The 27,515-nt window shown below is 34.8% G+C and overlaps 1 protein-coding gene across 6 annotated transcripts in view; it reads left to right on the top strand.

Moving 5' to 3' along the window:
• LOC106669185 (single-minded homolog 2) overlaps positions 1 to 23,806 on the top strand; it is an 88,323-nt gene extending 64,517 nt beyond the window's left edge. For 4 of the 6 annotated variants that reach the window (XM_014398500.2, XM_014398498.2, XM_014398496.2 and 1 more), the window contains exons 2-9: positions 10,180 to 10,354; positions 15,921 to 16,006; positions 16,071 to 16,272; positions 16,600 to 16,685; positions 18,094 to 18,293; positions 18,374 to 18,480; positions 21,371 to 21,518; positions 22,941 to 23,806. In XM_014398500.2, the coding sequence (XP_014253986.1) occupies positions 10,180 to 10,354; positions 15,921 to 16,006; positions 16,071 to 16,272; positions 16,600 to 16,685; positions 18,094 to 18,293; positions 18,374 to 18,480; positions 21,371 to 21,518; positions 22,941 to 23,367 (1,431 nt within the window). In that variant the 3' untranslated portion in view covers positions 23,368 to 23,806. Of the gene's footprint in view, positions 1 to 1,423; positions 1,520 to 9,810; positions 9,831 to 10,179; positions 10,355 to 15,920; positions 16,007 to 16,070; positions 16,273 to 16,599; positions 16,686 to 18,093; positions 18,294 to 18,373; positions 18,481 to 21,370; positions 21,519 to 22,940 lie in introns of those variants that run through there. The other 2 variants (XM_014398495.2, XM_014398494.2) reach the window with 2 other exon arrangements.
• Positions 23,807 to 27,515: the final 3,709 nt, after the last annotated feature.

Below are 27,515 nucleotides of genomic sequence, written 5' to 3'. Positions count from 1 at the left end.
TTAGGTGTTATTATGTGTTCCTGCAGAGGGTTCACTCTATGAATAGCGAATTGGGAATTATACTCCTGTGTATGGTCCTTCCATTCTCATCGTTCTTTAAATTGCGATTTTTTTATACACTGGGATACTTGATTCGAATGAATTGAATATTCAAAGAGGATGGATTAGACAGACACGCTTGAACGGTATCTGGTCCGCCTATCCTCGCTCTTTGGCGTTAGAACTGCATCATTTTTTGGTACATTGAAATATATCGTTTTAATTATTAATTTAGCTGTCCAAATTTGATAACTTATAATTTTCATTTTACAATAGACAAAAATGTGAGAAAGGGATGAGTCTATATACAGTCGATCCGACACGCAGGTTGTGAGGTTTTACCTTGCAGTCTTCATGAACTTGTAATTTGGTCGTTAAATGATCGGCATCGAACAAATTACACTGCAGGTTTTTTAGGAGTATAAAACCTATGAATTTTAAATTTCTAACCGACAAAGAGTAGATAAGGAATCTTGAACTATCTATGTAAAAAAGTTCTTTGGTGACTTTGTCCGTCTATGTTGTTAGAACTGCGACTTTTCTGGTTCAATACATTTCTACTTTAGAATACGACCAAAAACTTATGTTTGACATTGTTTTTTATTTATAAATTTTCAGAATTTTTTTTTGGATGTTTATCGACCTGCAGAAAATTAATTTTGGGTGATAAGATCTTCTCTAGAGGTCATATGGGACAAAAATAACTTTTTAGGCTGTGGCGAGCTTTCTTTCGGTGATTTATTCCACAGGCCCTGAATATGGTGGCTTTTCGAACTTTCTCTGGTCGGCATTTCCTTGGCTGTGAGGTTCGCGATTTTCTTTTTTAAAGAAAACCACCAGGATGTTACGGGACGAAAACCCCCATAGGATTGTAATAAAGCCGGAGCAATTTTCCCGCTTTCCTCTTTTGCCCCTCTTTCTCTAAGCCAGCCCATTTCCCGGTCGTAACGATAATTGAAAGACAAACAGTCGGTTATACCTGCTTTGTTCCAACAGAAGGAAGGGCTCGTCATATGCCCTCCATTACGATTAATCCGTCCCTTTTACTCCCGTCCCCATTCCGATAAAATTGATCCTCTTACCGGCTCCGGAATGACTGCCAAATGCCGTCAAAACGCCACCAATCCCACGGATAATGAATTATTTAAAAAGCACCCTGAGCTTAATTAGCCGGGCGAAAATCCATTTTTTTTAAACGAAGCCGACCTTGGCCAAAGACAAATGTTTTCCATTCTGTTTACGTTTATGCTCTTGTTATAAAGGATTCTTTCGTTTTCGGCCTCTATTTTTTACAGGACAGTTTGTACAAATATCACGTACATCCCCACTCGGCTGGCTAATATTGTTTTCTGTTTAACATTTCGCGTTTTCTCTTTTTAATAATAAAAATGGGCTTTGGGTTTTTGACGCGGAGCGGCACGTAACCATTCAGGATAATACAAACATGAAGGACGAAAGGAAGTCAAACGGAGAAATCAAGGTACTACTACTATTACTTCATTAGCTTTTTTGTACTTTAACATTGGCTATATTTAAACCTTGCATTTTAAATATTTAATCGCTGAATTTATACTTCTCAGGGTACAAAATTTAGAGAAATTTAGTCAATCATGAAGTAAAAATCGTATTAAAACTTGTGCTTTATCGGGTTTATATATTATTATAAAATTCATAATATTAAATGATAATAACAACCCCTTACAATATTTATTCAGAAATCGTAAGATGCGGTCTGGTGTGATGTAGGTTTCAGAAAAACGTGTACGTTTCGATCTTTATTGAGATCATCTTCGGGGCTTAAAGTGGCACTCTCAACACGACCCGCAAGAATGGCACAATTACACAGAAGACAAACACTTTGAGCCCTGAAGATGATTTCAATAAAGATCGAAACGTTGGCACGATAAAGAAAATGTTTTTCTGAAACCTACATCACACCAGACCGTATCTCACGATTTCTGAATAATTATCGATTAACGGTCACTAATCGCCACCCATTACAATATGTTAATATTTATTATTAAATCAGGCCCTGATGATGAAAGAACTTTTGAAAGTCTGACAAGGAAGAAAAAACTTAATCTGGATCCATCTCCTCTTTACTCTCAAATTTACTTATACTTAATGATTTGTTCTGTTACTTATTCATTTTTCATGTTTCTTATAAAGAAATTGTCAAAATTACATTATCTAAATTTCGAACATCTTATAGATCTTTCACCTTCAACCTTTTTGCTTAAAGATCTCATTTATACTTATACACAAATTACATTTCTTTAAGTTTGTTTTTTGTTCTAGTCGAGATGTGAAAAATATTGTTAAAAATTGTGCAATTTCAAACAAGTTCAGGAAGGAAAAACCTCCTCAGTTCTAAGTAATGTAAACAAAACTTAGGCCTTTATTTCTTGGCATAGTTACAATTTGTATTTTATGTTTTTAGGTCAAAAATATCAAATTTTAACCAATTGGGAGTGATTTAGTAGGTGTCAGGGATAAGTGCTGTAAGAATAAAGTGAAAACCGTTGTGTCATCTCTATTTGATTTATCCCTTGATTGACTAATCCCTGACACCTACCAGAAAGTCAACGATCAATATTTTTGGATGATTTTTCCTCTAAAATGCAAGAATTTTTGTACAGATCGGTCCGTCGTAGAAAAGCTGAGGTTCTAATCTTTGCAAAATATTCCTGATATAGTTTTCTTATTGGGTGGCTTATATGATATCAGAGTCTTTATTGCTGGCAATACTCAGAGGAGTGAGACGTTAGGGTTATAAACAGGACGAGGCAAGACGCCTAATCCTTCCATTTTCGCGTTTTTCCCAAACGAGAAACGCTATTCATAATTGTAATTTTGTGTACAAAATGGCTTTTTGAATAGACCGATAAAGTATGTAGATAAATAGTGTAACATTAGGGTTATAATCAGGGTGAGGCAAGACGCCTACTCCTCTAATTTTTGTGATTTTCGCCCATGTCAAACTTGACCGATATTCATAATCGTCTTATACACAAAGTGACTTTTAAAACGGACCGATCAAAAGTATAGTCAGATAGTCCAACGTCAGGGTTATAAGCAGGGTGAGCCGGCACGCCTGCTTTTTCTCTTTCCTCGGGTTTCTCAAATGCGGCCGATGTTGAAAATCGTTACCATATGTACGAAGTGAACTTTCATAATGACCGAAAAAGACCGTAGTCAGATGGCGTAACGTCAAGGGTATAAGCAGGGTGAGGCAAGACGCTTGCTCCTACCATTTCTCCAATTTTTACCCGTTTCAAAAAGGCCGATGATCATAATCGTTGGCTTATGTAAAAAGTATGTTACCAATTGGCTATACAGAGCGTAGTTTGAATGAACCAGGTCAGGATATAAGCAGGGTGAGGTAACACAGCTAGGTACATTTCCAGGAATTTAACCGGTTTCTTTGTGGATGCATTTATTTAGTTGAACCACCTGAACCCAACAAGGTTTTAACTTTATAAATGTTTGTAATAACCAAGAGAAGGCATGTCTAATATAAAATAGATAATGGCAGTAAAAGAATCCATAGAATAACTTGAACTAATTGAAAAAAAATGTAAGGCTTAAAACTTATCCCTTTATAACTTACTTATATATGCCCTGAAAAATATTTTGAAATTTAATATAAATATGTGGTGATTAGTGGCGGTTAGTCGATGATTATTCAGAAATCGTGGTCCAGACCACATCTCACGATTTCTGAATAATATTTATTATAAATAATCAATTATCGCTTTTCATTGTTTTGAACAACCAGTAGACTGTATGGAATGCATTTTTTAGATCATTAAACAGAAAGAATTAATTATACTAAATATTAAGTATTCTTTTGATGATAGCATGCGACTTGAACAGATGTCAGTAGTTTGATCATCCCTGATTATTTTGGTCCGTCTATTCTCGCTCTCGAATAACAAAAACAGGATAAAATAGCCATATGAACATATAACAACCTGACATAAAATATTAATTGCTGAGCTTTATTAGTTTGTTCTTCTGACAGTAAGTGCGATTAATGACACCAGGCAGAATCCGGTTATATGTGTTGGGCTTAGCCGTTTATTGGGTGCTACGAAAAACCACCACACATGTCAAAAATCGAACATACCCCGGCTTGGGAGGTATTTTGTTAAGGTAAACCTCCTTAGGTTCGACATGTGTGTGGGACATTTTACCGTTTGACCGTAAAGGCGAAAAATGGAACGTGCCCAACTGTGAGAACTGCTGATTCCCTCCCATAGCTTGTCCAAATTCGCACCCCCCATAGAAAACAATTTTGTAAGTTGTACTCGCTTTGAGTACCTGTCTCAGTGTTCCCACCGACACCTGTTTTCCCGTTAACGGTGGGATTACAGCACGTGTTTCGGATCATCCGATGGCCACCTTTCCCACGGCAATAAACTTTTACGAAGAAATCGGCATTTTTTTTTTTTTTTTAATAGAATTTAAACCGATTGCGCCACTTCTAGCCTAGGCACGTGGTCCAATACAAATAATAACTGTGTCAAGATCACACATTAACAAGAAAACATGCAGTACATGTATTTCCTGCCACACAATACTTATTTTTTTAAATATTTATAAAGGCAATGACAAAAACGTGATTCTCTCCCATTGTTTAACAAACTGGGCATTCTGATGAAAAATATTATTATTGGTGATTTTTTTTTTTTTTTTAATATTTACCCCTAACATATTTGATTTTAACGAATTTTCAAGAGACTATTTCTGCTTAAAAAGGTCCAATTTTAACCAAAATACAATATGATTGTTACAAAAACTAAAATAAAATAATAACGTGTGGCATATTTCTTCATGAACTTTAATAAAAAAAATTAAAATATTTCAGAAAGTGTGTTATTAAGTAAAAAACTATATNGAGTTAGAGAGAGAGAGAGAGAGAGAGAGAGAGAGAGAGAGAGAGAGTATTTTCCAAAAACATTGGAACAGAGTAGAAGGCAAAGAAAAGAAGTCAAAACAGAGGTATACAATAGATATAAGCGTAGTCTGTGAGGTATGAAGAATAATAACGATTTTACGGATGAAAGTGAAGAGATATGTAAAGGGAGAAAGGAAGAAGAGAAAGAGAAAGAGAGAAAAAGAGAGAGAGAGAAAGTGAGAGAGAGAGGAAAGAAAAAGAGAGGTAGAGACAGAACAGAGCATAAAAATGGAACAGTGAAATGTAAAAAAAAAAGAGTAAGGTATACAATAGATATAATTGGACAGTGAAGTATGAAGAAAAATAATGAGATTGGGTGCGAGAAGGAACGAGAAGTAAAGATAAATAGAAAGTTACGTTAATCATCAGATTATTAAACTAAGCCTTAATATATTTGATATAAACTTTTTTAAGAGAAGACTTTACTTCCCAATTCATAACATGGTAAATTAGAGAGAGAGAGAGAGAGTGAGATAGACAGACAGGTCGATAGTTAGATAGAGGGAAAATAAGAGAGAGGGGCAGAGAAAAAGAGTAAGAGAGGAATTAATGAGCAAAGTCTAATGTTAGACATGAAGTAGAAAGGGAAGAAATTAGGAATAGAAAGTATATAAATGAAGAAATATAAAATGGCAAAGAGATTTTTTAGATTTCACGTCACCCTTCCTTGTAAGTATTAAAGAAAACACAATAGATTAACTAGAAATGATTGGAAAATGAAAAATGCTCGCAAATTTGGAGGATGGTTGAAGTAGTGGTAGTAAATTGAATGATTATTTCGTATCTAAACGTTTTCATGACAGGTTGTCCTTTTGAAAAATCAAGTGGAAGTTATGCCGTCACAAATAGGACTTTGAACAAAAATTGAACCTGTATTTGAAAGCTAGATGCTTCATTTCTGAAATTAACCTTGTTTCAAAGTCGAGCCTTTGCGTTTTACTGCTTCGATAATTGTTTTAAGGCTATAAACAGACTAAATTATTATAATAAACTGGAAATAAAAAATATATTTTGTTGGCTGGTTATATAGATTATTTGACAGTTGTTAGCAGTTTAATCAACCAAAGCTAAAAGAATTGTCTCTGTACGAATTAGCTTAATACAATCAGCTCACAGCGAGAATGTCGCAGCTCTACTCGGCGGTCCCATTTGATCATTTACGATCAGACCAAAAACGAAAAAGGGATCGAGAAGGCGTGTTTGTTATTATTTCAAAGGATGGCTAACTCAAAGGGGGCTCTTTTTTTCCGGTTTTGGCTAATCCGGCAGAGCCGAGCAGTCTGCCTTCCATGAAAATCGCCCTGAGGTACGACAATTTTCCAGGCCAGGTCGGCACTTGTTAGGAGTTTTCCCAGACCGGTAGACGCCGGGACAATGGTAATTCCTTTCTGCACCGGGCTTAGTTAAATTAGGGGCAATAAGTCAGTTTAACGCCAATTTACAACCCCGTGCTCCTTTTTAACGACGGATTCGCAGACTGCCTGTCTTTCTCACACTCATTTCAGCACGTACCTTTGAGCTACAAATTAGAAAACATAGAAAAAGACAAATATGATCACTATGAAAACTTTATTATCATCAAATCATGCTACCGCAATAACAATTTTGACATTGTACAGGAAAAAATAACCTAAGTTACGACTTACTATACTGTACAGGGTGTCCTTTTTAGATGGCCCGGCTGAATTTCTCTTGAACCAATTACGCTATAAATAAAATACATGTTTAATATTTTGTACTCTAGTTTCAAAATTTTTACCTTTTTTAGAGGAAAATTATACAGGGTACTTCAGGCCCAGTTCAACTTCAAAATTTCAAGTACGACCCCTAATATCCTGAGATCATTTTAAAGGATTTTTCACGCTAAAAACGATGGTGTAACCGGATTTTAAATTGGTCAAAAAAATGTTAAAGTTGTGGCAAAAAGTTAAAAAACACAGGTTTGCTTTGCTATTTATTAATCATATTTCATGTTCGGACTGCCTGCGTAAAGATTTACTCTTTCTTAACCGCTAGTAGTAGAAATAAGGCCCAATTAATTTATTTCCGAGAAGCCCACACCAAACGTGGATGATGATGATGATGACAAGAGTACGAAATTCAACGATTTTCCTCTGCCTCACGTTCGAAAATTCCAATGGTTTAGTATGCCATTAGAGGGGGAAAATTGAATTCTTCAGTCCAAAGGATGAAAGTTTCTATCAAAAGTTTTTTTTTCTGTTTATATATCAAAATAAAAATTTGCCAAAGGATGCATGCCAATGAAAAAAGTATAAAATTTATTGACCGTTATATTAATAATCAGCTTACATTTTCACACAAAAACCTGCTTTCTGCCACTTTTTAACAGAGTATGGCCTTGTACCCTGTATAATTTTACTCCAAAAAACGCAAAAATTAAATAAAAATTAAAAAAGTAAAAACTAGACTAAAAAATATTAAATACGTATTTTTTGTTTTTTTGATAGCGCTATGGATTCAAGAGAAATTCAGCCGGGCCAAAGGGCACCCTGTATACTTAAAAATGAGTGATTTCAAGTTATTTTAAACTAGTTTTATTAAAATGCACAAGAAAAAATTCTATTTCTAATGACAATAAGTATATGCACAACACTTTTATCATCTGACTTTATAATAATAATATATATTTTTTAGCAATTAGTATTGTTGTTTCACTGTCAGACAGAGTGAAAAACACTTCTATCAAAAGTTTTTCTTTCTATGTTTAGATATCAAAATAAAAATTTGCCAAAGAATGCATGCCAATGAAAGAAGTACACAATTTTTTGACCGTTATGTTAACAATCAGCTTAAATTTTGACACAAAAAAACTGCTTTCTGCCATTTTTAGCAGAGCATGGCCTTTGTAGACAAAACTGGTACGACCTTTATTAACTTTATGGATTAATTAACAAGAAGATACTTTATTTAATTATTTGGAAATCGTGAGGTGCGGTCTGGTGTGACGTAGGTTTTAGAAAAACATTTTCTTTATTGTGCCAACGTTTCGATCTTTATTGAGATTATCTTCAGGGGCTCGGATTTACAAACATTGTTTGGATATTTCACATACACATAGGATGTATAAAAAATATGAATTTATACAATGCAAGAAAATTTTAGATAAACAAACAAAAAATATATATATATGTATATATGAATTTAATAAATTAATATTTTTTCATATATATTTTTTTATTTATTTTTTGTTTATCTAAAATTTTCTAGCATTGTATAAATTTATTCCTTTTTTTAATCTAAAATTTTCTAGCATTGTATAAATTCATTCATTTTTTTTTATCTAAATTTTCTAGCATTCTATAAATTCATTAATTTTTTTAATCTAAAATTTTCTAGCATTGTATAAATTTTTTTTAATCTAAAAGATTTTCCAGCATTGTATTAATTCATATTTTTTACACATCCTACATGTATTTGTTAAGTTTAAACAATGTTTGTAAATCCCAGCCCCTGAAGATGATCTGAATAAAGATCGAAACGTTGGCACGATAAAGAAAATGTTTTTCTAAAATTTACGTCACACTGAACCGCACCACACGATCTCCAAATAATCATTGGCTAACGGTCACTAAACACCACACATACTTTATTTAGTTAATTATTATAATTAATACACTAATAATTAATACAATATTTTGTTATTAATCTACATGGAAACATACACGAGCGTACTATCCACCTACTAAGGACCGATGTTAAGAAACGACTCAAAAAGAACAAGTGCAATCATGTAAAAACCACTTGAGTCTCGAAGAGAAGCTGACATTTTTTAGAATCCTTCATTTATTCATTTACCCAATGATGATCCTTTTCCTATAATTCTATAGACAGACTTTAAATTCGGTAATCTTTAAGGTGATTGATTGTTCCATTATTGTATTTTTTTAATCAAACAAGTTTAGTAATTAATCAAGTTAAACGTACTTAAATGGGAGACCGCGGTGATCGATTGGTTAGGGCGTCTGACTCGTATACGCTAGCTGTTCGGGGTTCGAATCCCCGCACAGCCTATGGATTTTGAATTGATTATAGAATGAGAAATCCATTATAATGTTGTTTGACCTCTCGTCCGGAACGCGCAAATGGTTAATTGGTCCTAAAACCCTCTTAAATAGCAGGAACTTTACCTTACTTACTTGGTACTTAAAATACCAAAGATGTAATCGACTATTTCAACTTTCTGTTCTTTTTCGATTATGTCTCTTTTTTCAGAAGCGTCAATCCTGTTTGCTTCCTTCAAGTGCTACTATGCTTCCATTAATAGTATCATATTTATTTCCTTGCATTTCATGTCCAATAATAGCAGATATTGTAAACTCTAATCAGATTTTACTGTTGTCTCTGCCATTGTTTATTGTTTCTTCAGTTTTCTAATCATTTTGGTAAGGTTCCTGTGAAACTGATTTAAATCTTAAATCTGACGGTTATCCTGTTTTTTTCTAGAGAGAGAAAGAGAGAGAGAGAGAGAGAGAGAGAGAGAGAGAGAGAGAGAGAAATATACAGATCGAGATTATTTGTCATAGCACGTTCATTTTTGCCCTGAGATGGTCAAATTTCACACTTCTCTGTCAGTAGGGTGTTGAAAAAAAGAAAAGATAGCCATGAGTCTTTCAGTCATTTTCCACCTTTCCCAAGTAAGTCCCACCCCCTCGACGTCTCGGCGATCATTGGCCGTCCATCAACAGGTAATACTTTTTCCCAAAGACGTCAAGGTATATATAGGAGTCCCAGAGCCGGGGTGGGTTCAGTTGTGAGTTGGAACAGACAAGAAATGAGGCTCGACATTCAAATGTGTATTGACCGCAGACCTGTAAGTCGATGTTTTTCCCCCGACGTGCAACGTGTAAAAACGCAATATTTTTCTCAAAGACACTACCATAAAAAACATTCCAATCACTGCAATAAACCTTTGTTGTACCTCTGCCTTTTGTCATTCCATTGACTGGTTTGCATTTACATTCCTTTCCCGTCGTGCTCTACGGGTTAAGAGGCATTTTTCTTACAAAGCACTTAGTTAAGCATTTAAAGTCCGTGCTAAATTGCGTTGAATGGTTTTAAATAATAGTATTCTTAATATGGAAGGTCCTGTCCGTGTGCATTAGTTTCACACCATACTGTATAATTTAAAATTCTCTTTTGGACCAAATTTTTTTTTTCAGATGAAGGAAAAGAGTAAGAACGCAGCACGGAGTAGAAGAGAAAAGGAGAATACGGAATTTCTAGAACTGGCCAAACTTCTGCCGCTCCCGGCCGCCCTCACGTCCCAATTGGACAAGGCGTCGATAATCAGATTGACGACCAGTTATCTCAAAATGAGGCACCTATTTCCAGAAGGCAAGGGAATCAATTAAACTATAAACTATAATACTATAAACTATAATTTGGTCGTTGTCGATCATTTTGGTCCGCCTATCCTCGCTGCGTTCCTGTCAGGGGCGTTTCAGCATTTCACACTCTTTATTGTTACGCTCTCTTATACCAAAATTATCGATAACGACCAAATTACAAATTCGTCACAGAGAAATTTTACAAACTATTAAACATAAACAATAAGTAATTTTGTTGAGCTGGGAGGGAGATGTCAAAATTTGAACTTAGCTTGCAAGGTCTTGTATGACTGATTATGGCAGTGTCTAAACAAGCGGTCCGCCTGTTTTCGCTCTTTGTTCTACTTAAGTCCTATGGCAGTTGTTTATTCCAATGGTAACAATCGTAGATCCGACAATAATTTTCAAATTTAATTCACTTTTCATTATAACTTCACCATACGTTATTGAATTAATTATCAATCAAAGATACAACATATTTTCAATAATTAACATATTTTTAGCAAAAATTAATTAGTTTTTCAAAAGACACACCTCTCCTGAACCCCATTGAAAGAGCAAAACAGCAAGTTGGATTTTGTAAAATTTTGATCATTGTCATTAATTTTAAATAAATAATATATTAACTATTTGCAAATTTATTATCTATTATTTTTATATCAAAGATCGAAAAACCTAATATTAAATTAATTAATTATACTTTTTATCTAAGTTCTTGGTTGAGAGGAAAAAGTTAGTGTCACTAGCGGGATTCGAACCCACGACCTTCGGCTCAATACGCCGCTGCTTTGACCATTTGAGCTATTGTGACGTGACGTGATGTTCTCGATATCTCAAGTGGTTAGTTACAGCGCCACCTTCAGCTGGTTTCGAATCCCGTTCGTGACACTAACTTTTTCAACTCAACCAAAACCTTGCATACAAATGTTAACTAATTGAAAGAAGTAATTTGGTCAATTAGGCCCTTAAACACAAATGGATTATTCCCTAATTTGTGGACATACTGTTCTAAATTTCAACATTTCAATTTATAGAGTAGCAAAATTTCATTGAAAAGTCTTATGACAGTCGGGTAATTTTTGAAGCCACCATCCAGAAAACTTTTTCTCCTTAATGTAATTAATGTAGTACAACTAAGACTTGGATAAAAAGTATAATTAATTAAAATAATTAACAGGTCAATTGTGACTGCTAAATCTAAATATTAAAGTTGATCGTCTCTTATCAAGCGTGTCACCTTATGGATTAGCAGGATGGATTTTGTCAGACTTTGATCGTTGATATTAATTTTAACTAATAAATTAATTATTTATACCTTATTTTATAGATGGTACATAGTTAACATGTTTTTATTCCATAATGGATCGAAAAACTTATGATTAAAGTTGATCATCTCCAATGTTGCGTGTCTACGGGGGGATTAGCAGGTATAGATTTTATTAAATTTGGATCATTGTCATCAACATTAATTAATTACTTTTTTTAAAGGTAGTTAGCATATTTTTATTACACAAGGATCGAAAAACCTGATATTAAAGTTGTCGTCTCTGTTCAACCGTTACACCCTTCGGATTAGCTGAACATAAGTTGATGGAAGTTGATCGTTTCTGGTCAAGCGTGTACCCTCTGGATTAGCAGCATGGATTTTGTCAGACTTTGATCATTAATATTAATTTTAACTATTGGATTAATTGTTCGTAATTTATTTTTATAAAAGGTAGTTAGCATATTTTTATTATATAAACGATCCAAAAACATAATATTAAACCATTAAACCATGAAAAATGGCAAAAAGGAGGGAAAATGCAAAAAGGTGGGGTTGAGATGGGAAGTTAGTGTCCGAATTGGATCGAAGTCACGATAGCTCAAGCGGTAGAGTAGCGGCGTATCAAGCCGAAGGTCGTGGGTTCGAATCCCGCTCGTGACGCTGACTTTTTTTATCTCAACTAAAACTCTTAATTCATTGAAAGATTAAACCATACATTTTTAGCAGTCATAATTGACCATTTTAATTAATTTTAAATTTTTAAATATTTTATCAGCTTCTACTTAATTATGTAAGTACTCAATTAATTATACACAATTTTTTCGAAATGAAAAATTTGTGACACAGGCGGGATTTGAACCCGCAACTTTCGGCTTTTTCATTTTGAAAAAATTGTGTGTAATTAATTGAGTATTTATATAATTAAGTAGAAGCTGATAAAATAATTAAAAATTCAGTATTAATCTAGAATCAAACCTGTGAATCGTACACAGTCCCACTAATGCAGTACAATCGTTAATAAAAAGTGTTTCTATATGAAGCCTCGATTTGCTTACAATTGGAATAAAATCTGGGAGTCGAAATGAGAAGTTAAGTCGCATGGGCTAGTGGTAGAGCAGCGTCGTATTTAGCCGAAAGTCGTGGGTTCGAATCCCGCCTGTGACACAAATTTTTCATTTCGAAAAAATTGTTTATAATTAATTAAGTATTTTAATTAATTATTGTTTTTTCATTTCGACGAAGATCTTACATAAAAAATCAATTAAGTGCCTAATATTAAAGTTGATTTTTTCAAGTGTGACAGTAGCACGGATTTTGTCAGATTTATATTATTGTAATTAATTTTTATTATTGAATTAATTATTTGTTAATTATTTACTTTATAGAAGGTAGTTAGAATGTTTTTTATTACATAAAGGAATGTTTATGTTTATCGTCTACGGTCAAACATGTACCTTTTGGAATTGCAGCATGGATTTTTATCAGACTTCGATCATTGATATTAATTTGAACTAATAAATTAATTATTTGTTAATTTTTATTTTAAAAAATTTATATCTAAAGCTAATATATTTTTATTATATAAAGGATCGAAAAATTATAGTCATGCATGTCACCCTGTGCATTAGCTGCCCAGTTTTTGTCAGATTTGAACTTCATCAAGTTTAAATAATGAATTAATTATTTATTTTTGAACGCGAGATTTAAGATAAAGGTTTTGATTATTGACTTTAATTTTAAATAATGAAGTAATTGTTTTTATAGTAACTACTTAACATATTTTTATTGCATAAAGAATCGAAAAACCTTTATGCAATAAAATACGTAGAGCACCATAGATTTAAACGATGACCTGTGAATTTTGTTTACGTTGTCATATTTAGTTTGTTTTACTATAAACCAAAAAAAAACCTTGTACCAAGTGGAGGCAGATAAAATCACCATTCGGGCCCAACTGGTTGCTGTGGTTTTTTCCGCAAATCATCCCGAGTTCGCTTATTGCTCCAAAATGTGATACAGACCAGTCACGGGGTCTTTGTCCAAAAAAACAATATGAATCACAACCCAAGACCGGGTTCGCTTCAAAGGCTAAGAATCGCGTCGGAAATAGTTTTTGCCGGCCCTTAACACAAAGTTTTCTTTTGACGAGGGTGTCACCCGTGGTAATTGGTCAAATTAAGGAGCGTCACATCCCTCAATCGTCACCCCTCCAATCAGTTGTATCTACATTGTCAACTGGCAGAGGACCGACCTTCGGCATTCCCTTACCTTTTGTCCACCTCATTTGCTTATCTCGCAGACCCAATAGGAAAGAAAGGGCCCCGTGGTTGATAAAAACGGCAAAAATTTGATTCGGGACGTTTCACACCGTCAGAGGGATGAGGACTGAATCTCTTTGGATAGCCATTCCATAACCCAGGGGATATGGACAAAACATTTTTGTGGAAAATTTTTAATATCGTGGTGTGTCGTTTATTTTATCCCCCACAAAAAAGGATATAAAAAATATATACCTTTTGATATATACCCCAAATTTTGATAAAGATGACTTAGTATGTCCTGGTTTCAATCAATTTTAAAAACGTCTTCAAGAAAGTCAGCCGCTTTTCTTACTTCCTCCACCCTTCTCGCTCCTTATTAAACTCTCCCTTCCTCTTGCACCTTCTCTCGCTTTCCTTTCCTCTCTCTCTCTCTCTCTCTCTCTCTCTCTCTCTCTCTCTCTCTCTCTCTCTCTCTCTCTCTCTCTCTCTCTCTCTCTCTCTCTCTCTCTCTTTCTCACTCTCTCCATAACTTCCTTCCATTCTCCCATCATCAGTTGTTCTTCCTAATCTCTTGTAGACCCTCACACTTTATCTCTCCTAAAGTATTTTATAAATTCTCCCCTTCTCTCTCTCCCTCCCTCCCTCTCTCTCTATCTATCTATCTATCCATCTATCTATCTACCTACCTACCTATCTATCTTCCTATCTTCTATCTCTCTCTCAAATACTTTTACTTGTTGAAATATTTATAAAAATGATCTTTAGATCACGTGGACAAATTGACTCTAAATTTATTGACAACTAACAGGAAGGATTTACGCCTTCAATAACGATAACGAAGTATGTCAGTTTTTCAAATTCCACCACTTTGGCAACTACTTTACGGAAAAATGTTACGGATAATGGATCTTCGCTTTTCGATAACGGGTAATGAGAAGAAAAGTTTGACTTATCATGCTGATGGTTCCTTTAAAATGACGGGTCGTATTTGAAATTTTGAAGTTGAACTTGGCCTGAGGTTCCCTGTATAATTTTTCTACAAAAGAAGTTAAAAATTGGAAACTAGTCTAAAAAATATTAAACACGTAATTTTTGTTTTTTAATAGCGTCACTTGTTCAAGTTAGGGGTTCAAGTAAGGCCATCTAAAAAGGACACTCTGTATATATCTAATCCATATATGTTTAGCGGCCATAATTGACCATATTAAATATTTCAATGAAATATTCGTTTTATTTAAGGTCTTGATTGAGATGAAAGAGTTAGTGTCACGAGCGGGATTCGAACCCACGGACCTTCAGCTCAATACGACTCTGTAACTAACCCCTTGAAATACCGAGACCATACGTCACGTCACGAAAGCTCAAATGGTTAAAGCAGCGGCGTATTGGGCCGAAGGTCGTGGGTTCGAATCCCGCTCGTGACACTAACTCTTTCATCTCAACCAAGACCTTACATAAAAAGAATAATAAATTGAAATATATATTTCAATTTATTATTCTTTAGTATATATGAATATATATATATATTTATTTATTTATTTATTTATTTATTTATTTATTTATCTATCTATCTATCTGTCTATCTATTTATCTTTTCTCTCTCATTTATCTCTCTCTTTATTTCTGTTCCCTCAAGACTGATCTCTCTGAGGGAGAGATAATACAGACAGACCGATTTGCTAGTCAAGGATGATGGAATTTCTAACTTTGGCTTTTTGTTTTTACCGCGTATGGTGATTTGAGTATAGTCAGTACGTTTGAAAAAAAAAATTAAATCGACTTGTTCATAATTGTCACCTTTTTAAATTTAACTCTATTCGTGTATGATCCCTTTTGTTCTTTAGATATGCGATTAATTGGCGCAAGACGAATTGTCTTGACTCCGCGTCTTGATTGACGGCCGTCCGTGTTAGACAAAGAGCGAGCCCACGCGGACCAATTAGGGCGCGTGCTCGGATAACAAAGTCATACAGCGGCGGTAATTGGGAGAGGGCTTTGTCCCATTCCTTTTCACAGGGCTTTTATAACCGACGGACTTTTCACAGGGCTCGGCGACGCCTGGGGGGCTGCGCCCCCGCCGTCAATTCCGAGGGAGGCCTCCATCAGGGAACTGGGATCGCATCTATTACAGGTATTGTTTTCAAACCGGACCCGTTGTTTTATTTTATTTTAAATTTTTGTCGTTTTTCTTTTAGACTCTAGACGGTTTCATATTCGTAGTCGCTCCTGATGGAAAAATAATGTACATATCGGAAACTGCTTCTGTCCACTTAGGCCTCTCTCAAGTCGAACTGACTGGCAACAGCCTGTTCGAATACATTCATCCGAATGATCACGACGAAATGTCATCCGTGCTTTCCCTCCAACAACCTCTTCCACACCACCACCTTCTACAAGGTAAGTAACAGCTTCATCAATTAACTTACCAAAGCTTAGATGTCATTTCTGACTCCGTGGGCGTCATTCCAAAATAGGAAAGTATGACTGAAATTAAGGCAAAAACATATTTTGTTTAAAGCCAAGGACTTGCGTAAAGTAAATGCAATATTATTTTAAAACAAGATTTAAGCAGTCGCTGAAATATAAAATCTTGATCTTTTAACTAAAAAATAATATACAATAAAATGAATATTTGTAAATTTAATGACAAGATTTTCATTGAAGGAATGCCCGTTGGTTAAAATTAATCAAAAAATCAATTTTATTTTAATATTTTTGTTTCAGAATTCGAAATGGAAAGGGCTTTCTTCATACGCATGAAGTGTGTTTTGGCGAAAAGGAACGCCGGACTTACGACAGGAGGGTTCAAGGTAAGTTAACCTTATTGTAAGCTTGAAAGAAAAAAATATTGAAAATTCAAGAACAATTTTTAATCAAATCAAAAATAACGTCCAGTTTTTAAATTAATATCTTGAAAATTTATTATTTGAAAACGCGGATAAACCGCGAAAACAAGCGGACCTTGGTTTTAATAAAAATTCGAAGGGCATGGTAATAACACTATTAAATCAGTAAAAAATTTTGATCTAACTTTCCATTACAAAACAATCGGACCTGAATCCTAATCAACCTCTGCAAAAAAATTTTGGGATCTACTGAACAAAAAAAACAATTTTCAAATATTTGTAGGATGGCGAAGCCTTCTAGTTTCGTTAAAGCCACTATAAATTACGTAAAAACTTAAGTAGCAATAATAATTTTCTATTTTTTCTATTAACTATACTACTAATATTCTTCAGGTAAATAATATGAAAGATTATCAAAATTTTTTCAGTTAATTTAGCATAAATGCTCTCAATTTGGCACAACCAAATATCTTTTTGAATATTTTCTTATACCATAAATCTAGATGTGTTTTAAGTTCAAGTGCAATGATTGGTCAGCTACGTCATGTTTTATAAAAACAAAAACCGGAATTGACCCAAAATATTAATGGAATTTTTGATTTATCCTTAGTCTTTCATTTGTAGTCAGCATGTTTTAACTAAAATCTGTCGATGTTTTTTTATATAAGTTCTTGATTGAGACGAAAAAGTTAGTGTCAAGAGCGGGATTCGAACCCACGACCTTATATTCACGTTCAATACGCCGCTGCTTTAATCGCTTGAGCTATTGTGACGTCACGTGATAGTCTCGACAGCTCAAGTGGTTCGTGGGTTCGAATTCCCGCTTATGACACTAATTTTTCATCTCAATCAACACCTTCAACAAAAAGAATAATAAATTGAAATATATATATAAACTTTTTCAACTCAACCAAGACCTTAAATAAAAAAAGAATATTTGAAAAAAGTAATTTGGTCAATTACACCACCAAACATAAATAGATTTGTAATTTGTAGTCATACTTTAAATTTCAAAATTTCAATTTATAGAATAGCAAAATCTCATTGAAAAATCTTTAGACAGTAGAGTAGTAGTTGTTTTTAAACTACCACCAAGAAAACGTTAAATGTTCATTAAATAGCATCTAAATTGGATGGTATTGAGTATTTATGTTTTCTTTGTGTGAAGTACGGTTTGAAGCGTCTCAGGCTGAAATTTCCAAAACAAAAGGCAACGAAACCTGCCTCAGTTGACACGGTATGACCCGATACACAAAAACAAAACTAAAAAGGAGAGAGAAAAAATTTAAAAGACGTTTTGTACAGCCGGTGTGAGGACGCATATTTGTCCAGGTCCGTGGCTATGAATTAATGAGTCGTCTGGCGATTCCAGGTGATCCACTGCTCCGGCTACCTAAAAGTGAAGCAGTACTCCCTCGAGGCATCCGGATACGAGACCTGCTACCAGAACGTCGGCCTGGTCGCAGTCGGACACTCGCTTCCACCCTCGGCGATCACGGAAATCAAACTTCACTGCAACATGTTCATGTTCAGGGCGTCACTCGATCTCAAACTGATATTCTTAGACGCGAGGTAAGCCGACACCGGGTTTTTTAATGGTGTGAACGAGCCCAGTTGCCCTCGTGTGACTCACGTTGACGTTTTACAAACAGGGTGTCCCAGTTGACCGGATACGAACCGCAGGACCTGATTGAAAAAACTCTGTATCACTACATCCACACAGCAGATATGATGCACATGCGATATTCCCATTGCACCTGTAAGTATTTTACCTTTAATTAACTCGATTACATTTTTTAGAAAATTTACGTTTTCTACACAATAGTTCACAGTTCTACAGAACAAAAAACCATCCACTATTTTACCCTTCATGTAATTGTCTTATTTTCTGATCTAGAAACCCTTTTCAAACATTACAGAATTATTTTTTACACGAATATTTTCATAGAGTGAGGTCTAAATTTTCCTTTATGACTGCCTCTTCACTCATTACGCTAAAAGCGAATTAAAAAATAAATTAATATTTTAAGTAGTAATTTTTAAAATTTATGTTGTATTTCCCTATACCTCTAAATCTGCCACCTAAACTCCAAAACAAGTACCACTAGAAGTGCGACAGCTTTCTAAAAAAATGGTCATGATTTGATAACAGGTGAAGTTTTTCAAGAACTTCTCAAAAAAGCAGTCGTCTTTCTGACTTCAATTTTGAGAACTACACACTTTCCCATACCATGAAAACTTTCTTATATTAAAATGAGCCCAAAGCATCAGAAAAATCCCCATCATCTTATCGTCCTATTAGTTTGTTACCCGTTCGTTCTAAATTATTCGACAAATTAATTTACAAAATAATTATCTCTATTGCTTCTTCAAACGTCTTACCAGGTCAACAGTTTGGCTTTCGAACCCATTATTCACTACTCACAAACTTCACACAGTTACAGATTTCATTACATCATGTCTCGAGCAGAAACTGTACGCGACTTGAATGTTTCTTAGATGTTTCTCAAACCTTCGACAAAGTATGGCATGGGGGATTACTATACAAATTAAAATTATTTTTACCCCAGGTCTATTATCTGATTGTACAATCATAATTTATGGAGAGAATTTTCGTAGGAAACCAGGGTTCGGAGACTTCCGAGTTGGAAGAAGGACTTGCAGGTGTGCCACAAGGGTCAATACTCGCTACGCTGTTGTACACAATTTTTACTTCTGAAATGCCGACAAATGACAATTAACTTGATGAAACCGCCATATTAGCAAGTCATCCCTCTTCTACAAAAGCTTCACTTATGTCACAAAAATCTATCAACAATTGAAAAGTGGAATAATCTTTGGGAAATAAAGCTTAAACCCTCAAGCACACCGCAAACCAACATAGCTAGCTATTTAGGACTTTATTTGAAATTTGGAATCCACACACACACGTTTAAAAATATAGACACTCAACAAACTATTTAAAATGCTTTATAGCGTGAATATGTGGCTTATTCCCCAATTATTCCAAAGAATATCGAGTACTCTGCGGTAGAGTGAACGAAGTCCGGTGTGTGAATGTAATTTATTAGCGTGAATATGGGACTTATCGCATAATGTTATACCATATAGCATTATAAAATTGGCGGTAGAAACATTAGACGAAATTAGAACTACAAAGTTAGTTTAATGGCCCTAAAATATATGTTCGTTGGTGTAACTCTGTAGAGTGTGTGTGTGTGTGTGTGTGTGTGTGTGTGTTTTGGTGGTTTGTGTAATTATCTTTGACTGTATACATAGCTTTATGTACGATTAAGAGAGAGAGAGAGAGAGAGAGAGAGAGAGAGAGAGAAATATATTCAATTTATAAATTCACTAATTTCGTGGTCCACTGGACCAATTAATATATTACAATTAATTACGGTTTTTAGTTGAGATAAAAAAGTCAGTGGCACGAGCGGGATTCGAACCCACGATCTTCGGCTTGATACACCGCTGCTCTACCACTTGAGCTATCGTGACCTCGATCCACTCGGAGGTGGCCATTTCATTTGTCGTCGAGAAAAAAAAATAATATGTATAGGATAATCTTTAGTTGATACAAATAAAATGAATATTTATAAAAAATGAATGTTTAGTCGTGTTGTTATCATGTTTTTCACATGTTCAAAACTGAATGGCATGAAAAACCAGCTTCTCATTGGAAGGCTTGCCGCTTGGCATGGTGGATTTACAAATCACTCCCACAATTCACGTTGAAGCCAAGATGATGAGCATTTAATGCTCAAAGTCAGGATAGACACTAGCAACAATTTTGTACAATTAACAACAATCTGTTACAAAAAGTGAAAAAGCACCGTTCTTTGTAGCAACTTTTGCTGGAAGGTCCACTATTTCATTTTCACAGATGTCACAATCTCCCAGACTCCAGCAAAAAACAACTCTTTAAGCCTAGACTCCAGATAATAAGACTAATTTATAATTTCTGTTAACAAATATTAGCACCGATTACACGACATTTGAAAAATGGCAAAAAGGAGGGAAAATTCAAAAGGTGCGGTTGAGATGGGAAGTTGATGTCCGGGTGGATCGAGGTCATGATAGCTCAAGTGGTAGAGCAGCGGCTTATCAAGCAGAAGATCGTGGGTTCGAATCCCGCTCGTGCCATTGACTTTTTTATCTCAACTAAAAACCGTAATTAATTGTAATATATTCAATTTATTGAAGCAGACAAAAGCTACAAAAGCCGGTCTTTGAAAAAAAAATCATTTTTATTTTTTTACGACAGTATCATCGTTTTATTACGAGCAATCGTGTTTTTAAATTGTAAAACGTTCATGTTTCTTATTCCGCAAGATTAACGACGATAATCCAAAAACCTTCATGTGCTTCTGTGCTTTTCGATTCACCCGAAATATTTACTATTTCCTTATAAAAAAGTTAATTTTGTAATTTTTCAATATAAAAATTATACTACAATAAATTATTTTATTTTTATCGTTTTCAAAATTGAAGTGAATCAGAAATTTTTCTGTCAATTTCGACGATAATAAGCCCGATGACCTGTAAAGACTTCTCGCTTTGTTACTTTGCCTTATTAAATAGTTGTTGGCTTCCAAGCGCCTTATAAAGAGCCTTTTTTTAACACTTCTTTTTTTTTCTTTTTTTAGTATTATACAAAGGACAAGTGACGACAAAATACTACAGGTTCCTGGCCAAAGACGGTGGTTGGGTTTGGATGCAGAGTTACGCCACGATTGTCCACAATTCGCGCTCCAGCCGGCCACACTGCATCGTCAGCGTAAACTACGTTCTGAGGTGGGTAAATTCAACGTAAATTTAATTTAACAAAAGCCTGAAAAGCTCGGTTATTGTTCCGTTACAAAGGTAAGTAAAGGTCTCCTTCCAGCTCACATGACAAACTGTCGATGAAATCACATTATCTTTTAAAACAGTAAAAAATAACAGACAGACATAAAAAGCAGCACAAAACAACCTTTCAAACCACATATGAAAACAATGAGAAAATATAGATTAAAAAAACACAATAAAGTACAAAATAGTAAACAAAACCAAAACATATAACATTAATAATTCACATGAAGAACACATTACAATACAAAATAGCACACGATAAAAGCACTATTCATAAAAAACATAAATAGAGCAAGCCAAACGTCACACAAAAATAATATAAAACGATCATTACAGTCGGTCTTCAAAGAAATTTGAAATAGACTGTGAAAAGAAATTATGACAATCTGTGGACATATTTTGCTCTGATGATGGTCTTAAACTAGGTCGAAAACTTGGCAGTAACAACTGAATTTTGCTTTTTCATCAAGACCAATCCGTGATCTAGAGCATTCGTGAATATAAAACAAAACTAAACAACATGAGACAGCACAATATAACCAACAACAAAAAAATTGTGGAGATCGTTCAGCACACAATTAAAAAACACTTCTGCAAATATTGCTCAAATAAGAAAAATGAATAATAGACAGCATAAAGAATGAGGATGTGGGGTCATATAAGGGTCAACAGGCTTGTGTCATTAACTTTATTTTTTGCAAAAGCTTGGCGACAATTTTAATTAATACAGCCTGTTGGTCCTTACATAATCTTTTATCATTATGGTTAATTCAAGTTTCATAAGTTTTCTTCTTGAGATCGGCGAGGTGATCGACTGTAGCTTGGTCGTTTTACTCTTCCAATCCTCTTGTTTATGCCTGTCAGTCCCTTTTTGTGTTTGTGTGAAAGTTTCGAGCTTTTATGACGTCTGTTCTTGTTGGATTTCTGTGTATATCGAAGTTGCGTTTGTTGTCAATTTTTGTTAAAGTTATGTCAACTAGGTGTCTGTTGCGATTGGATGTTTTTATGTGAGAGGTTCAAGTTAGTATGTTTTTTATTTCTTTTTGTTATGTCCACGAGTAATATCATCAATCTGTGCTTATGTGTAATGTGTTTTCCCACATTTTCGGGAGGTTTTTTGTTCTTCTTCTTCTTCTTGAGTCCTGCAGGCCGGTCGGTCATTTTGATCTATTGTTTTGGTCAGTTTTTTTTTTGCCTCTAGGTGAGGTTTGAGCTAGTATGACGTCTGTTTATGTTTTCTGTACATATTCATGATGAAATGTTTGTTGTTAATTCGTGTAAAAGTCAAGCCAAGGAGGTACAGCATGGAATTTTGTGTGGCACACCTTGTGTTTTATATTTGTTTATAAAATTATTTTTTTATAGTGAATGGGAGGAGAAAGACGTTATTTTGACGATGGTGGGTGGCGATGAGCCTTCGACGACCAGGACCACCCCTGCGGTACCAGTCGCTGCGAACCCTGCGCCGATCGGCGTTGAAGAACCGGCTCCGTCCTACCACCACCACCAACCTCAGTTGCATCTGCAGCCGACAGACATCTACCAACCTCAGCTCTACGAGCAGTACCCCCCTTCGGAACCTTCCTACCCTTCGGCCGAGTTGTACTACGCGACGGCGGCCGGATATTCGGAATCCGGCTGCCTGGGTAGACCTTATTCCAGTTCTAGCTGTTCCAGCGGCGAAGACCCTCCATCCTGCTCTTACACGGCACCTCATCATTCCTCCACCCCGCCGACCTACACCTCCGTCATCGTAGACTCCCAGCATTACGTCAACGAATTCGTTCACTGACCTGGTTTCGAAAGAAAAACAAAAAAATTACGTGCAGACAATAACCAAAGATACCCAGTATTAAATCCCAGTGAAAAGTGTATATACAATAGTAGTTAAGAACGATTTTTTTTTAAGTAAATTTTGTTTCCATAAATATATACATATATATATTAAAAAAATAACATTTCTGGTTGTGTGTAATTTATAAATCGGATATGCTCCAGGGCGAGTTTATGTGATAACTGGCTCTTCGAATCAGAAAATTAATAGAAAAAAAGGAATGCCCAACATGTCTTCCATTTTTGAAAAGAGGGACATTGAAAAATCTCTAGATAGCTATTTAATATAAATTAAACTATAAATATTATAAATAAAATTGTACATTGTACGATACATCAAGTGTATATACTATATTGTAAAATATGTTATTTTTGTGTCAACGGAAAATATAACAAGAAAAAAAAAGAATTTATTACAATTTTAAAACGTTTCTTATGTTTAGTATTAACCACACATTGTTCTTCCTGCTTATGATTTTGGAAAAATCCAGCACAATCTTCAAGGTGTCCTTTTTAGATGGTCCGGCTGAATTTCTCTTGAAATGATGACTATCAAAAAAATACTTGTTTAATATTTTTTTAGTCTAGTTTCAAATTTTTACCTTTTGTAGAGAAAAATTATACAGGGTACCTTAAGTCCAGTTTATCTTCAAAATTTCAAATTCGACCCTATACATCCTGACACATCATTTTAAAGGATTTTTTACGCTGAAACAATGTAGCAATCGGATTTTAAATTGATCAAAAAATGACAAAGTTATGGCAACAAAAAATCGGCAGCATAATTTCGACAAGGAGCTAAATATTTTACTGTATGTTCGAGAAAATCTGAATTCCTCTATCAGAAATGTTGGAAGGGTTTTTCGAAAAATAAAATTAGAGATGTACGCCGGACTTACAATTTTAAGCCGTATTCCAGGAACTTCGGGGCTCTGATTATGATGATAGGCGCCTAACGTTCCTTGCACAAATGTCGATTGGGAGGCTGGAGAAAACTTTCTTCCATACATCCTATGACTGATGAATCCAACTTCCCCACTAATGGCATACTAAACCGTTGGAATTTTCGAACGTATACAGAGGAAAATCGGAGAATTTCATATTATTGTCATCATCAGGTAGCTCACAGCATAAACGTTCGGTGTGGAAGTACCGGAAATAAATTAATTGAGCCTTATTTCTTAGGAAATAATTTAAATGGTGCTGAATTCCTCAATTTTTTGAGGGAGGTTTTACCAACTATATTAGATGATGTTCCTTTGCAACAAAGACAAAGAATGATTCTCCAGCTTGATGGATGCCCCGCACCCAATTTTTTTGGGCATCTTTCCGCAAGGGAGGCAGTTCGAAAATAATATTTGATTAACAAATAAAAAAACATAGGACTAAAATCCGATTGCACCATTGTTTTCAGCGTAAAAAGTCCTTTAAAATGATCTGGCAGGATGTAAAACGTCGTATTTGAAATTTTGAAGTTGAAATGGGCCTGAGGTTCCCTGTATAATTTTTCTCCAAAGAAAGTAAAAATTTGAAACCAGTTTAAAAAATATAAAACTTTTTTTATAGCGTTATTTGTTCAAGAGAAGAGTTCAGCCGGGCCATCTAAAAAGGACTCCCAATATCCTCTACCGTGGATTGAAATTACATAAAATCATTAATATTAAATCCATTATATTTCATGGTCTCATTGACCAAATAACTACTTTCAATATTTTTTTATGTAAGGTTTTGGTTGAAATGAAAAAGTTAGTGTCACGAGCGGGATTCGAACCCACGACCTTCGGCTCAATACGCCGCTGTTCTAACCACTTGAGCCGTTGTGACTTCGGTCCGATCGATCTAAAGCGTCGTATTTGAAATTTTGAAGTTGAAATGGGCCTGAGGTTCCCTGTATAATTTTTCTCCAAACAAGGTAAAAATTTGAAACGTCTAAAAAAAATTTTTTTTTATAACGTCATTGGTTCAAGAGAAGAGTTCAGCCGGGCCATCTAAAAAGGAGACCCAACATCCTCTATCGTGGATTGAAATTACATAAAATTATTATTATTAAATCCATTATATTTCGTGGTCTCATTGACCAAATAACTACTTTCAATAATTTTTTATGTAAGGTTTTGGTTAAAATGAAAAAGTTAGCGTCACGAGCGGGATTCGAACCCACGACCTTCGGCTCGATACGCCGCTGCTCTAGCCACTTGAGCTGTTGTGACTTCGGTCCAATCGATGTAAAGCGTCGTATTGGAAATTTTGACATTGAAATGGGCCTGAGGTTCCCTTTAAAATTTTTTTCGAAAAAAGGTAAAAATTGAAAACTACTCTAAAAAATATAAAGCACTTATTTTTTGTTTTTTGATACCGTCATTGGTTCAAGAGTTCAGCCGGGCCATCTAAAAATTACACACAATATCCTCTATTGTGGACTGTAATTACCTAAAATTATTATTATTATTATTATTACATTATTCCACAGAAGTTTAGCGGTATATGTTCCATATACCCATATATGTTCAACATACTACTTATTTCAATTAATTACTCTTTTTAACTAAGGTCTTGTTTGAGTTGAAAAAGTTAGTGTCACATGCATGACCTTCGGTTAATTACACATGGAGAACATAACATTACAATGCAAAATGCACTGCAGCAAAATATAATAGCACAAAATAAAAGCAGACAATATACATAAAAAAACATAACAAATAGAGCAAGCCAAACGTCACAACGTTAAACAAAAATAATATAAAATAAACCTTACAGTCAGTCTTCAAACAAAATTTGAAATCGACTGTGAAAAAAATTATGTCAATCTGTAGACATATTTTGCTCTGATGATGGTCTTAAACTAGGTCGAAAACTTGGCAGTAACAACCGAATTTTGCTTTGTCCTCAAGACCGCACCGTGATCGAATATTCGTGAAAATAAAACAAAGCACAGAACACAAAAGTAAAACCCAACTGTAATAATTCAAAAAGCAAATGCAGAACAACTATGATATCGTCAAGGCACTGTGAAATCGGCTAACGTACATTATAACAAAACGACAAAAAATATAACACACAATAATACCTCGAAATCAAAAATGACAACATTAAACAAATTGATATAAAACTGCACAGAACTCAAAAATAAAACAATAGTATAATAATCTAAAAACAACGGCAGCTAAAAATTCCGCTGTTCTAACCACTTGAGAAATGACTTCGGTCCAATCGGACACCATCTCTCTACTCAACCTACAGGTGCGAATTTCCCTTCTTTTTTCCCAGCCAAAAGCCGTGGGTTCGAATCCCGCTCGTGACACTAACGTTTTCATCTCAACCAAGCCCTTAGTTAGAAAGAATAATTAATTGAAATTATTATTATTGTGTAATATTTAGTGACCGTTAATTAAAGATTATTCGGAGATCGTGAGATGCAGTCTTGTGTGATGTAGGTTTAGAAAATATTTCTTTATCGTGCCAACGTTTCGATCTTTATTGAGATCATCTTCAGGGCCTATTATTATTATTATTATTTTATTGTTAAACCCTGATGAAAATTGTTCAATCTTTATGTTAATTTTAGATTCCAAAAGTCTTAGGTTTAGAAAGTTTAGGCAAAGTGAAATGATGATTTCTTAAACTTGTCTTTTCTGTGTAAATTTTTGGAAAAAAAAGTTCTGTGAGATAACACCTTGGATTATTTTTACAGGTGCTTCTCAGAGCCGGGCTTTGGACGGAAATCGAATTTATTTCCAAAGTGGGTGAAACGTTGTTCCGTTTGTTCCCGGCGTCGTCAGAGAGGGGCGAGTGTGACTGAATGGCCTCCGGTGGCAATTACTTGTCGTGCAGTTTGTCTTGGTTTGGGTAACAAGGGGTGGTGATAAAGGGGTTGTTTCTGAGGGGGCTGTGTGTTCAATTACGGCCCAGTCGCGAACCCCACCCACACAACATTCGATAGTAATTGCGACTCCCTTTTCCACCGCTGTACTCGTTAAGGGTAGACTGCTAGTTGTCTTCTATCCCGTTTTACTCGTTTCCCCCCAACCTCATTAAATTCGTACTAAATTTTACTTTCCTCTGACAATTTGAGTAAATATTTGGGAAAGAATCAACACCTAAAACCCG

The sequence above is a fragment of the Cimex lectularius genome, unplaced genomic scaffold (assembly GCF_000648675.2).
Source record: "Cimex lectularius strain Harlan isolate CLEC.00 unplaced genomic scaffold, Clec_2.1 scaffold145, whole genome shotgun sequence".
NCBI classification, from domain to species: Eukaryota; Metazoa; Arthropoda; class Insecta; order Hemiptera; family Cimicidae; genus Cimex; species Cimex lectularius.
Note: the sequence above shows the minus strand (reverse complement) of the source record. Positions and strands in the feature narration are given on the sequence as shown.